The 14,688-nt window shown below is 39.0% G+C and overlaps 2 protein-coding genes across 3 annotated transcripts; both read right to left on the bottom strand.

Annotated features, from left to right (window-relative positions):
• Positions 1-890: 890 nt before the first annotated feature.
• On the bottom strand, positions 891-6,790 carry LOC121628124 (E3 ubiquitin-protein ligase RING2-B-like). 2 transcript variants are annotated; one of them, XM_041967038.1, is made up of 7 exons: positions 6,489-6,790; positions 5,670-5,776; positions 4,582-4,742; positions 4,076-4,300; positions 3,215-3,535; positions 2,422-2,677; positions 891-1,351 (listed from the first exon to the last, which is right to left on the bottom strand). In XM_041967038.1, the coding sequence occupies exons 2-7, from the start codon at positions 5,745-5,747 to the stop codon at positions 1,184-1,186; spliced, it is 1,209 nt and encodes a 402-aa protein (XP_041822972.1). In that variant the 5' UTR covers positions 5,748-5,776; positions 6,489-6,790; the 3' UTR covers positions 891-1,183. The 2 variants fall into 2 exon arrangements, with proteins under 2 accessions (XP_041822972.1, XP_041822973.1); XM_041967039.1 differs by having other exon boundaries at positions 4,085-4,300.
• A 1,726-nt stretch (positions 6,791-8,516) lies between these two features.
• On the bottom strand, positions 8,517-13,348 carry LOC121656369 (mucin-19-like). Its single transcript, XM_042011420.1, has 2 exons — positions 13,312-13,348; positions 8,517-13,184 (listed from the first exon to the last, which is right to left on the bottom strand). Exons 1-2 carry the CDS (start codon positions 13,346-13,348, stop codon positions 8,839-8,841), a joined length of 4,383 nt encoding a protein of 1,460 aa, XP_041867354.1. The 3' UTR covers positions 8,517-8,838.
• Between the last annotated feature and the right edge of the window lie 1,340 nt (positions 13,349-14,688).

Genomic DNA, 14,688 nt, shown 5'->3' with positions numbered 1-14,688 from the left:
TAATCATGTTACAAGCAAGTTCAATTTCCTGACCATGTCTAATCAGATTAAGGATATGTACAAGAGAAATCAGCAAGGTACATGGACATCATCTGTATGTCAAGCGTAACAGGAAAGTAAAATGATACACTATAATCTCTAAAAATATTTTGCTTCAAATAAAATGTACAGCCATGCCTTCTCTAATGCATGCTGTTAAATAATCAGCTCATTTATTAAACAAGTATAGCATAACTGAATTTTAACTGACATTTGCATTTAAAAGTATAAAACTAATGGACCAGTATTAACATTAGCATTTATGAGGTTTATAAACTCAATTTTAAAACGTTAAAGCAAAGAAGACATTTATGCATAACTTTTAAATGTCTATCTGGCCAGATGATCCAGTTGCATTATTCATTCATGTTCATTTGCCAACAAATCATAGCAGGAAGGACTATTTACTAAAATTCATACATTATAAAATAGAAAATTAAACAGAAAAATTTAATACTAATATAATTCAAACAAAAATAAATAAGCTAAGAACCAGGAAATAGCAGAACTCAAATACATTTGACAATCTAATTAAGAAAGAAAAGCACAGGTTTATTGTGCTCTAAGGTCAAGGACAGCTAAAAAACAGCCTTATTCAGGAAAAATGTCGAGTGTTTGCTCATCAAATTGTTACCACTGTTCATTTCACTGATGGAGATGGGTTCCACAAATATTATCTTTTAAACAATTTGGTCAATTTATTATGTTAAGATGTGAAAAAGTGTGAAAAAGAACAAAAGCACTGACAAAAGTTTTTAATTGAAATGAAAACAAAACTAATTTGGAATTAGTGCTCAAATAATTTACACCAGTTTTTTAAAGCGTGAGAGCAATTCAGCTGAAAATTTAAAAAAAAAAAGGAAAAATGAGCAAAAATCCACTTTATCTTTTTGTCCAGCAGCTATAGATGGTAATCCGGTAAGCCCAATACTGACCTTAATACCTTACAAGCAAACCATCAGAAGAGGGTTGGGATAATAATAAAAAAAAATATAGTTTTTAAATTAAATAATTCAGACTTAATGCTAGTTTATTAAGAAAGAGATGCTCGTGATATTAATGCAGCAGCTGAGAGAGGATGTGGTTAATATGTGTGATGGGTTGGAGGGAAGAAAGAAAAAAAAAAGGAGCCCACTGCTCTGCCTCATCCTTCCTTCTGTGGGGGAGGGGACTTCTGCTGGACCTGCTGCTGCTGCTGTGGTGCTTGTGGCTGCTGCTGGTCCTTGGTGGGAGCATAGTAAAGCTCCAAAGGCTTCCTGACCTTCCAGTATTTCTCATTGACCAACTCCAGAGTCAAAGAGCCATTGAGTGTCTGAGGGAAGCAATGAGATAAGCAAGTAAATGTTATTTTTGTAGCACTTTTCAACAGCAAATGCCACAATGTGCTTCACAATAACGACCGGTGTTGTGCATGTTATTTTAAAAAAAGTAACTGATTATAGTTAGTAGTTACTTTAAAAAAAAATCTTATTTATCTTTTTTATTCTACCTGCTTAAAGCCGCTTACAGCCAAAAAACAAACAAACAACTTTGTTTCTGGTCATGATGAACATTTTTCATAATGTTCTTGTCTTTTATCTCTGTGAGGTAAAACCCTTCTTTTTTTTATTCTGGACTCGCTGTTACTACAAGCGTCTCCTGGACGTTTGTGTGTGTGTGGCTGTGCACACTGACTGGGTCCGCTCCTTTAACGTCAGCTGGGCAGTGACCCGGAGAGAAGTGATGACAAGCGCTGGAGGAGGAAAGTGTTTGCTGGTGGAAAGAGGCTAATGGGACACACTTTCCCATTAGATTTAATGTGTCCAACTTTTGACTAGTACTGTATAATAAAGCTTGGTATGCTTCAAGGTGAGGGTATATTGTAACTGGCTGACTGTTTGATCAGGTAAATTAACTACTTTCATCATTTCAGAAAAACAGTTAGATAAAGGCAATGGATTTATGGTTTGAAGATAGTTTTTCCTGAAATATAAGTCGTTAGATTGGTAAATTAATCATTACCAGTTTCAAATGCATGCATGTTACTCAGGCCACTGGTCCTGTAGATCTTCCATTGTCTCAGTGAACCAAAATTTGGTTAATTTCTATTGTGAGTTTGGATGGTTTAGACCAGGGGTGGCCAACGTCGGTCCTCAAAAGCCACAATCCTGCAGGTTTTCCATGCATCCCTGCACCGACACACCTGACTCCAACTAATGAGTCATTGTGCAAATCCTTATAGGCTGTTGGATCCATTTAATTTGAGTCAGGTGTGTTGTTGCAGGGATGCATGGAAAACCTGCAGGATTGTGGTTCTTGAGGACCGACGTTGGCCACCCCTGGTTTAGACTTTTAAAACAATGACAAAAATAGACCAAAGCATAATGTGCTTTCATAACCCACCGAGAACTGTCCTCCCCTTGTCGTGATGTAGATGGTGTATTGTTTCTCGCTGATGTTGCTAAGGCTCGTCCCCTCTCCGTTTCTAGACGTTCCTCCAGTTTCACCTCCTCCTTCTGCTCCTCTCTCCTCCACTTTTGCCTCCTCCCTTTCTCTTTCCTCCACCTCTCCGTCAGTCCGCCTATCCTCGAGAGCGATGCGCAGTGCAAGGTATTTTGACAGATGGTCCACTGTGGCGTTGGCTGTTGTCTTCACAAATCTAGAAAAAGGAAGAAATGATAGATTTATATATATATATATATATATATATATATATATATATATATATATATATATATATATATATATATATATATATATATATATATATATATATATATATATATACATGAAGAGGGCAGATGCAAAAAATTCCAAATGGAAAAAACTTTTAGTTTGAAATAGATTTGGTTTCAACCACAAACAGCTGATTTTTTGACCTCTAAGAAGTAGCAGAGGCAAACTGTAAACACATTTACCACCTTATAAGTTGACTATATAAAGTGATACAACCAGTGAGCTGTCACCCACTGTTGTGAACCCTTGAGTTTTGAATTTGAAACCCATTATTAGTTTTGGAGCACAAAGTGGCATTTAAGGAATGTATCTTACTAAAGACATCATCTACAGTGGGTAACATAGAAAGGCAATCAGCTATCACTCAAAGCAGAACTATCCACAAACTTGAAAATCAAGGAAAATAACAACTCACATATACATGTTTTTCTTTATTTAATGGAAGAGTTACCCGCCTTACCTAGTCTGGTTGTAGTCCTGGGCCTGGACCAGCTGTGGGTGTGGTCTAAACACCAGCTCGATCTCTGACACCGGCCCCTCTTTATGGCGTCTCAGGGGAGGAGTCGGGCTCTCGCTGTTGGCCTCGGGCCCCGAACCGTCATCAGAAGCGCGCTGGCGCTTACGACTTGGCCCTGCTTCAGGGGGAGTTTGACCGCGGGGGTGAAGGGTGTTTGAGGGGGCCGAGTCATGGGACAGGTGGGAACGGGAGTCACCGTTATCCTCCCCGCCGCTAAAGGTAGTATTGTCGCTCTCCTGAGTGGGCTTCTTCACCCGGTGGTTCCTGCAAAGACACAGTAAACACAGATGAACAACCCTACTTCAGAGATTATTTTTTTATTTTAACAGATCACTGTGCTCACTTATCAATCACTGTATGTATTTGAGGCTTGTGTTACTACTGAAGTGCATGTTTGGTTACATCATTTTCAGTACTTCCAGTGTTGCTGCACAACAGCATGAACATTTGAAGGAGAGCAGAAGGGAAGGGAGTAAAATATTTAAATCTGCAACAAGAATTTTGTTACAAATACAGGATATAAGAACTGACATTCAGCAGGCTGTATTTATAGGAATAAGAATAAGGAATTATTCACATTATTAACCAAACTAAGTAAGATCATATAAATCAACCAGGGATTCCTCTATTTTTTGCTTCTTTACAAACAATTACGCTACATCCACACAGAGATGAAGATGACTTTGTTTTAAAAGATTTTTTCATAAAGAACAATGATTTTAAAAAAAATGTCCAATGAAAACTGCTTAAAATGCTGTGGTATGTGTGCCAAGCCTGTGTGAGAACCCAGTTTTCCTCCCCCACCTCTCGGACCTGTAGCGGGCCTGCTGCCGGAGCCCCTCCTCGATGCTGGAACTTAGGGCTTCCTTATTGTGCAGCCTGTTGAGCCGCTCGAGGACGCTGCGCTGGTGGGCTTCGTACTCGTCGCGACTCGGGTAGATTTTTGAGATCAATGCGTCGAAGTTGGAATCTCTGCGCAGTGAGCGTCGGGAGACCAGTTTCTTCCTGCAGGTTGGACATTCTTTGTTCCTGAGGAGGGAGAAATCATTCTAAGCTCTCATCTTTTTCACCGTCAAGCACCAAAGATTTTCACTGGATGTCATACATATTCAGAACAGTCCTGAAATCCATCTGTTCACAACATCAAAAGGACCTAACCTCCAGAAAGCTTCTCTTGTGTTTCTCACATTATCAATATACTGCAACATTTTTTAAATCACAATAAAATTTATAAATCCTCAATAACACTTCTAAATATATTTCTAAATTACACAGCTAATAATGGTTTGTGATTGCGGCATTGTGCTCACCCGGATCGCAAAGCGGTGACGATGCATTCTGAGCAGAAGCGGTGCAGACACTCTTTGGTGGTCATCGTGTTCTTCAGCATGTCCAGACAGATGGGGCACATCAGTTCGCTGTGCAGCGAGCGGGGAGATACTGCCACCTCTGTCCCATCGACGATGGCCTCCTACACACACATTATCAACATATAAAACTTCGTTAACAGCCTTGGTTTACGTTTTCTAGAGCCGATTCAGTAAGTCATTCAGTTTCAAATACAGGAGAATTAAAATAGGCAGTTAGTTTTCCAAATCTAACACTGGTCTGATGATGTGATACTACAGAGACTCTTAATATAGTTAATTTAGCAACATTTTTCAGGCTGTTTATTCATAGAGTTTGATTCATTATTAGTCCATTGTCATATAAAACAAACTCTTTGAATGTTGAGTTTGTCACAGGCTCTCCAGCACCGACTGAGCACTGGACAACAAATAATAATTTGACTGAAATTTTTCATTTTGTTATCAGTTCCAACAAAGAAACTAAAGGCCTCTATAATGTAAAGCGATTGCATGTCAAGGAAAGTCTTTATGTGTCAAGTAAACTTGGATCCTGAATGCTGATGTCAAGTATGAAGCGTTTTTCACTTGTCATATACATTAATATTCAGTACTTTTCATTAAATCATGACTATAACAAGAAAGATGATTATGAGACTCTATGTCTAACCCCATATGATACCTTTAACACAAAGTTTAAACTATTAAGACTGGAACCAAGATGTGCACGTTTCCCATTCATACCCGTGATTCCCTTATTACACCAATTTGAATGGATAAACCTCCAGCCAATCAAATGGCTTCTTCCGTGTTTCTTGTTGTTTCAGAGGCTAATAAATATAGACTTTTGTACACAGTAACAAACATTTAGGTTTTAAGAGGCTCTTTTTAATCAAGGTTGTAGTTTTAGAACATTCTTATCTCTCTCATTTCAACCACCTACTTAGACATGAATCAGTTAACAGTCTTTTGAAGCTTCATCTATAAGTGAATGTCCTCAGTGTAAATCACTCTAGGGGCCTAAACTCAACCTAGTCCACATGCAGGTTTACCTGAGGGCTCCTGTGTAGCTCGTACAGACTCAGCTCCCAGGTCTTACTGGGAGCCTGGACGTTGACAGGAGCTGCCATGACCGTCGTTTCCCACAACCCTCTTTAGACTAAGAGACACAGAAAGGAGTCACAATTCAGAATTTTTCATGTTTTATACGTCTGGTCTGAAGTGTTTGTTTTACATATTCCTTATCTGATAATATTCTAAACCTTCTTAATCTATTGTAGCATTTAAAACAGATTTTTCCAAGTTTTATCTGAAAGCAGGCAGGAGCCATGAGACTTTGGAGCTATGATCTCATTGGTTTGGTAAAATAACAAAAAACAGAAAGAACCAAAAATATAATATTTTTCCTTTATAATGAACTGTACAGTTATTCCAATTCATAGCCAGTTATCAAAGCGTTATAAATTAGTTATACTTTATAGCATTCGTTAACATTGGGGATATGAAAGAATCTCAGGGTATTTTAATGTCTGTGAAAAGCATTAGCTGTTTTAAATATTAGTAATCACTAAACGGATTAGAAATAATTGGAGCAACCAGTCACACCTTAAATAGAGGTTCAAAGATAACTTCAAAACATTTCAACAACATGATAAACTATTTAATCGACTAAGAAGAGACGAACTAACATAAAGGTGAGGATTAAACTTCAAGCAACTAGGAAGCTAGGACTTCATCACGATTCTCAGCAGTTAATAAGTTTGTAAACTTTTCTCCACCATAAAATTAACATATTAGGCATAAAGAATTGTGTCATTAGTCGATATTAACTTATTACTTGGGATACGGACAGGATAAAGGTAGAGACTCACCTGGCGTTTATCTGACTGACAGCTGACAGGAGACACGAACCCCTCCCGCTACACAAACACACACACACACATACACAACCTTCTGCAAAATTACTCACTTAATTGATCTAACAACACACACCGGTGCTTACGTCTAGACTGACAGTTTACAGGGTCTATAGAGGGATTTCTTTTAAGTTTTAAGCATCAAATTATGAACAGTAAAACGATCAAGAGCGTAACATTTTTCGATTATCAAAGCTAGTTATCATTAGCTGTAGCCATCTTTCTTCGTCATCTTCTCCCCGGAACAACTCTCCTCCACGCCGGTAGTTACTTACCCTTTCTATGCGACACTGACCCCTAGTGGTCAGCTTCTGTATTGCAACATAAGATGCGCTCAGACTGGGCAGTATTACATTTTTACATTTTTAATGTTGAACAGGCCTTTATTCCATTCAGACCCTCGTTATTAGTTTGATTCCTAAAAAAAAAAAAGTATTGTATGCATTACCACATTTTCAGGTAATGAGCCCAACAAATGTGAAGCTGTTACTGTTACTGTTATATATATATATATATATATATATATATATATATATATATATATATTAGGGCTGTCAGAAATAACGCCTTGACGGCTGTAACTACTTTCTGTAATTAATTGCTATAAAATTTTTAACCCATTTAACTCATGTGTAGCATTTATGATGGCGAGACATGGTTGTGTCAAAAGGTAAGCTGGCTGATGAATTTGAGGGCATCATAACCAATGGGAAATGAAAATGTTTTATCATAGTTTTCCTGGTGAGAAGGTTCAACACCCACACTTTTCCTGCATTTTAAAAAAACGTTTAACACAAACGTTTGTCTACGTCTCTGCTGCAGCGCAGCACAAGAGCCTCTTCCCCCTCCATCTCCAGTTGTGAATCATGAAGGCTGTCAATGATTAGCTGATCGGCTTTTCTGTTGTCAGTACTGTCTATCTTGTTGTGTTTGTTTATACTGACAAGGAAGAAACTAGCAGTTCGTGGTTCACACTATTTACCCAAAAGTGTTGCTTTTGGACTCAATAGCAAAGTACCAAGATGGGGAAAAAAAGCTGACGTTGAAGCCACTTCACTGCAGACCACCCGTTAGTATCCACAGATACCCAGTATGTTTCAAACTCTGACTTGTGAGTCAGAGAGCCTTGCAGCTGGAGCTCATTTTTCTCTAAAGAAGCCTACCTTCATTTTTTTTATTGTAAACTTAACAAACTTCGTTGATTTTAGAAAAGTGTGAGCAATTATTTTTCTTGTACTTTTTTACCTTTCTTTTTGACTTTCTCTCAAGTAATTTGTCAACGTGTTTTAGTGACATTTTATCGTCACTTATATTGTGTTATTTGCATTATCACAAATTGTAATGGCTAAGGTTGCATATTGGGAATGTTTTACTTTTCCTCCAAAGAGGGACATGGTAGAAAACGTTTGAAAACTACTGCAATAAGGTAAAATTTAGGGAAGGGTGCAACTTTTTTGTGTAGCTTGTGAATCTTGACAAATTGTGTGGCCTGCTGTAGATATGCTATTTTGTCACATCTACCTAACATTTTTAGATATGCAAAGTAACAATTTCACTCACATGATCAATTAAGTATATGCTAATATTTTAAGACCATTAGTTTATATTATGGTTGTGAAGATGCTGTGTAAATAAGGGTATTTTAAAAAGTAAGTTGCACCAAAAACATATTGATATTGTTAGTTTTTTTTTTTTCATATTTCCTTTTCTTTGTTATAAATGTCTGCTAACTGTATAATGTTTGTTTTTACACTTTAGAAATAGCTTTATGTGTCCACATGTCATCAAAAGATGATCAAGTTTGTTTTTGCATTATACCAAAACAGACTCAAGATTAGTGAGATTAGTTCTGTTTATTTTAGTAATACTGTTAAAATATAAGGCTTTCATTGTTCACAATTAAATGAATGTTATAGAAAAATCACCAATGTGAGCTGCACAGTAAATACATTACATTTTGTTGCTACAAAAGGATCATAGCAATTTGAAAACATTTGGGTTTTAAATATCTTTGACATAAGTAAAGCTGCTCATATTTTGTGTCTGCTCACTGGATCATTTAGTTCTGTATAAACAATTCAAGGAATTTTAGAAAGTTGATTGTACAGTTTTTTTTTATCAAAAGAACATGCAGAAAGTCTGTATGAAGCATAAGCATTAAATACTGCATTGAGAATAGCATTTTAAATAAGCCCAAACAAACATGTAAAACAAACTTACAAAGATAATAAATAGTTATAAATTAGTTTAGATTTTTAAGTCTTTTTTTATAAACTACAGTGTGGAAAAGATGAAAGTCCAGTTCTTACTTCCACAGAGTAATTGTAATAACTGCTGTGAACAAGAGGAAGCTTGTTTGGTTAATTACTGCTGAGGAGGCTATGGTTGTTTGATGAGATCCTCCTGTAGTTGTTGGAGCAACCGTAGTTGTTGATGAAGAAGTTGTAGTTGGTTGTGTAGTTGGAGGAGATGTAGTAGATGTTTGGGCAATTGTGGTTAATAATGCTCCAGCTGTGGTTGTTTTGGGGGAAGCTGTGGTTGTCACTGAAGAAGTTGTGGCTGTTGTTGAAAGAGCAGGTGCAGCTGTTTGGGAAGATACGGTTGATGTTGCTGTAGATGCGCTTGTTCCAGCTGCATTTGTGTTCGCAGAAGTTGTTTTGGTTGATGTTGCTCCAGTAGTGGTAGTTATTGGAACAGCTGTGGTTGCTGATGTTGCTCCAGTTGTTGGGGAAGTTGTTGCTGATGTTGCTTCACTTGTGATAGTTGTTGATTCAGCTGTGGCTGATGTTGCTCCAGTTGTTGGGGAAGATGTGGCTGATGTTGCTCCACTTGTTGGGGAGGTTGTTGCTGATGTTGCTCCACTTGTGATAGTTGTTGATTCAACTATGGCTGATGCTGCTCCAGTTGCTGGGGAGATTGTGGCTGATGTTGCTCCACTTGTGATAGTTGTTGATTCAGCTGTGGCTGATGTTGCTCCACTTGTGATAGTTGTTGATTCAGCAGAGGCTGATGTTGCTCCAGTTGCTGGGGAAGATGTGGCTGATGTTGCTCCACTTGTGACAGTTGTTGATTCAGCTGTGGCTGATGCTGCTCCACTTGTTGGGGAAGTTGTTGCTGATGTTGGTCCACTTGTTGGGGAGGTTGTTGCTGATGTTGCTCCACTTGTGATAGTTGTTGATTCAACTATGGCTGATGCTGCTCCAGTTGCTGGGGAGATTGTGGCTGATGTTGCTCCACTTGTGATAGTTGTTGATTCAGCTGTGGCTGATGCTGCTCCACTTGTTGGGGAAGTTGTTGCTGATGTTGGTCCACTTGTGATAGTTGTTGATTCAGCAGAGGCTGATGTTGCTCCAGTTGCTGGGGAAGATGTGGCTGATGTTGCTCCACTTGTGACAGTTGTTGATTCAGCTGTGGCTGATGCTGCTCCACTTGTTGGGGAAGTTGTTGCTGATGTTGGTCCACTTGTGATAGTTGTTGATTCAGCTGTGGCTGATGTTGCTCCAGTTGTGATAGTTGTTGATTCAGCTGTGGTTGCTGTTGCTCCACTTGTGATAGTTGTTGATTCAGCAGTGGCTGATGTTGCTCCACTTGTGATAGTTGTTGATTCAGCTGTGGCTGATGTTGCTCCACTTGTGATAGTTGTTGATTCAGCAGTGGTTGCTGTTCCTCCACTTGTGATAGTTGTTGATTCAGCTGTGGCTGATGTTGCTCCACTTGTGATAGTTGTTGATTCAGCAGTGGCTGATGTTGCTCCACTTGTGATAGTTATTGATTCAGCAGTGGTTGCTGTTCCTCCACTTGTGATAGTTGTTGATTCAGCTGTGGCTGATGTTGCTCCAGTTGTTGGGGAAGTTGTAGGCGATGTTGCTCCACTTGTGATAGTTGTTGATTCAGCTGTGGCTGATGTTGCTCCAGTTGTTGGGGAAGTTGTTGCTGATGTTGCTCCACTTGGGATAGTTGTTGATTCAGCTGTGGCTGATGCTGCTCCACTTGTTGGGGAAGTTGTTGCTGATGTTGGTCCACTTGTGATAGTTGTTGATTCAGCTGTGGCTGATGTTGCTCCAGTTGTTGGGGGAGTTGTGGCTGATGTTGCTCCACTTGTGATAGTTGTTGATTCAGCTGTGGCTGATGTTGCTCCAGTTGTTGGGGGAGTTGTGGTTGCTGTTGCTCCACTTGTGATAGTTGTTGATTCAGCAGTGGCTGATGTTGCTCCACTTGTGATAGTTGTTGATTCAGCTGTGGTTGCTGTTGCTCCACTTGTGATAGTTGTTGATTCAGCAGTGGTTGCTGTTCCTCCACTTGTGATAGTTGTTGATTCAGCTGTGGTTGCTGTTGCTCCACTTGTGATAGTTGTTGATTCAGCTGTGGCTGATGTTGCTCCACTTGTGATAGTTGTTGACTCAGCTGTGGTTGCTGTTGCTCCACTTGTGATAGTTGTTGATTCAGTTGTGGCTGATGTTGCTCCAGTTGTTGGGGAAGTTGTTGCTGATGTTGCTTCACTTGGGATAGTTGTTGATTCAGCTGTGGCTGATGTTGCTCCACTTGTTGGGGAGGTTGTTGCTGATGTTGCTCCACTTGTGATAGTTGTTGATTCAGCTGTGGTTGCTGTTGCTCCACTTGTGATAGTTGTTGATTCAGCTGTGGTTGCTGTTGCTCCACTTGTGATAGTTGTTGACTCAGGTGTTGTTGCTGTTGCTCCACTTGTGATAGTTGTTGATTCAGCTGTGGCTGATGTTGCTCCAGTTGTTGGGGGAGTTGTGGCTGATGTTGCTCCACTTGTGATAGTTGTTGATTCAGCTGTGGTTGCTGATGTTGCTCCACTTGTGATAGTTGTTGATTCAGCTGTGGCTGATGTTGCTCCAGTTGTTGGGGAAGTTGTTGCTGATGTTGCTTCACTTGTGATAGTTGTTGATTCAGCTGTGGCTGATGTTGCTCCACTTGTTGGGGAGGTTGTTGCTGATGTTGCTCCACTTGTGATAGTTGTTGATTCAGCTGTGGTTGCTGTTGCTCCACTTGTGATAGTTGTTGATTCAGCTGTGGTTGCTGTTGCTCCACTTGTGATAGTTGTTGACTCAGGTGTTGTTGCTGTTGCTCCACTTGTGATAGTTGTTGATTCAGCCGTGGCTGATGTTGCTCCAGTTGTTGGGGGAGTTGTGGCTGATGTTGCTCCACTTGTGATAGTTGTTGATTCAGCTGTGGTTGCTGTTGCTCCACTTGTGATAGTTGTTGATTCAGCTGTGGCTGATGTTGCTACAGTTGTTGGGGAAGTTGTTGCTGATGTTGCTTCACTTGGGATAGTTGTTGATTCAGCTGTGGCTGATGTTGCTCCAGTCGTTGGGGAAGTTGTTGCTGATGTTCCTCCAGTTGTTGGGGAAGTTATGGCTGATGTTGCTCCACTTGTGATAGTTGTTGATTCAGCTGTGGTTGCTGTTGCTCCACTTGTGATAGTTGTTGATTCAGCTGTGGTTGCTGTTGCTCCACTTGTGATAGTTATTGATTCAGCTGCAGCTGATGTTGCTCCACTTGTGATAGTTGTTGAGTCAGCTGTGGCTGATGTTGCTCCACTTGTGATAGTTGTTGATTCAGGAGTGGTTGATGTTGCTCCAGTTGTTGATTCAGCTGTGGCTGATGTTGCTCCAGTTGTGATAGTTGTTGATTCAGCTGTGGTTGCTGTTGCTCCACTTGTGATAGTTGTTGATTCAGCTGTGGCTGATGTTGCTCCAGTTGTTGACTCAGCTGTGGTTGATGTAGCTCCATTTGTGGTAGTTGTTGATTCAGCAGTGGTTGATGTTGCTTCAGTTGTGGTAATTGTTGGAGCAGCTGTAGTTGATGTTGCTTCACTTGTGGAAGTTGTTGACTCAGCTGTGGTAGATGTTGCACCAGTTGCGGATGTGGTTGATTCAGCTGTAGTTGATGTTGCTTCACTTGTGGTAGTTAATTGGGCAGCTGTGGTTGATGTTGCACCAGTTGCGGAAATTGATGATTCTGCTGTGGTTGATGTTCCTTCACTAGTGGTAGTTGATGACTCAGCTGTGGTAGATGTTGCACCAGTTGCGGAAGTTGATGATTCTGCTGTGGTCGATGTTGCTTCAGTTGTGGTAGTTGTTGGAACAGCTGTAGTTGATGTTGCTTCACTAGTGGTAGTTGTTGGAGCAGCTGTAGTTGATGTTGCTTCACTAGTGGAAGTTGTTGACTCAGCTGTGGTAGATGTTGCACCAGTTGCAGAAGTTGATGATTCTGCTGTGGTCGATGTTGCTTCAGTTGTGGTAGTTGTTGGAACAGCTGTAGTTGATGTTGCTTCAGTTGTGGTAGTTGTCGGAGCAGCTGTAGTTGATGTTGCACCAGTTGCGGAAGTTGATGATTCTGCTGTGGTTGATGTTGCTTCAGTTGTTGTACTTGTTGGAGCAGCTGTAGTTGATGTAGCTCCATTTGTGGTTGTTGTTGACTCAGCTGTGGTTGCTGTTGCTCCACTTGGGCTAGTTGTTAATTCAGCTGTGGTTGCTATAGCTCCAGTTGTTGGGGAAGTTGTAGGCGATGTTAGTTCACTTGTGATAGTTGTTGACTCAGTTGTTGTTGTTGTTGGTTCAGGTGTTGTTGATGTGTCTCCAGCTGTGGTTGTGGAAGCATCTGTGGTTGATGTTGAAGCATTTGCTGTAGATGAAAGTGAATTACATTTATAAAGTTTAACCATCATTTTAAAAATTCAGTTCTACATTAAATTTATAATGTCACAAGATTAGTTTGCTGTAATGTATTTAATTTGCACATTCAAACTTACCAACCAACAGAAGCAAGATGGCGTAAATCTTCATCATCTTTCTGCAGTCTCTGTTGCCTGTTTTAAATATTGTCTTTAATTAGATGTATTTTAATTTCATTTATAAAATCTAACAGCTGTAGATTCTATACTCAACTATGTCTACCATAACTCATTAATTAATAAAAAAAAACAATTCTATAAATTCTAAACATAATACTCTTTAAATTTTTATTACATGAAGAACTGCACAATTAAGGATATCCAATAGATGTACAATACATTTTTACCATCTATTCAAAAGTAAAACATGTATGTTATATTTCATATTGCATTTGCACTGTCATTGCTATAACAAGTTTTTTTTTAACGTATTACCTTAAATATAAAAACCACAGTATATAATAAGGTAAAATTAACTTAATCACCATCATATTTCTAATGTTTGACACTTATTCAAGCTCAGAAAAATGGAAGATGTATCTAAATGGAAATTTTCTTTAGTTACTTCGGAAAAAAAATACATAACCATGAAATGGAAGTCTTTATAACAAATAAGAAATCATCTATATTTTATATCGATTTTTAACCACTAATTAAATTAAAAACAAGAACAATTATTTGCAATGACTAAAATGAAACAAATAAGTATTACTTACAAATTTTGTCTGGTGATAAATTGTTTCCAGCAGTGATTGAAGTTGAGATGCTCACCGATTCTCTCCGTTTTCTGTTTGACTGTAAGTGTTGTCCAGCATCAGGCAGAAGCTTTTATATCCACGCAGTTCAGGTACAATGACATCAGGGCTGAACAAATATTCATTTTAAGGAGTGGCACCTCTGAAAAAGATTTATTAATTGCTCGTGCTTAGTAAAAAACTGGTTACAACTAGTCGAGCTGCATTTGTCACTGTGCTAGACATAAGTATATGACGTTGGATTTGTGATGTTTTCTGTCAAAACATGGGACAATATTTTGACAGAAAACATCACAAATCAATTATTTATTTTCCTTTTTTTGTTTCTGATGGTTGACTTATAGTGGAAAATATTTCGCAAATGTTATTCAAACATTTACGTCACTGGTCTTAACTACTGCAAAACAAAGTCATTTGTTCTTTTCACTATTCAGATTTAGAAAATGTATTCATCTGATACGGACAATTCATTTGCAACTTACCACAGACTCCAGTCAGCATTTAAAGTGCAATGTGTCAGACATAATCAGAACACAGAACCCATGAGGTCCTTGGAGGACACGACAAATAAATACATTAAATGATAATCAATAAAACAATGAATACATTATACCAGTACATGCTAAGACACCTGTTAGCTGAGCTAACATAAAGCAATGACAGAATAAATGTCATTTAAAATTACTTCTGTCAGAGTTAA

Source organism: Melanotaenia boesemani, chromosome 17, assembly GCF_017639745.1.
Source record: "Melanotaenia boesemani isolate fMelBoe1 chromosome 17, fMelBoe1.pri, whole genome shotgun sequence".
Classification (NCBI taxonomy): Eukaryota; Metazoa; Chordata; class Actinopteri; order Atheriniformes; family Melanotaeniidae; genus Melanotaenia; species Melanotaenia boesemani.
This window is presented reverse-complemented; position numbering and strand designations above follow the sequence as displayed.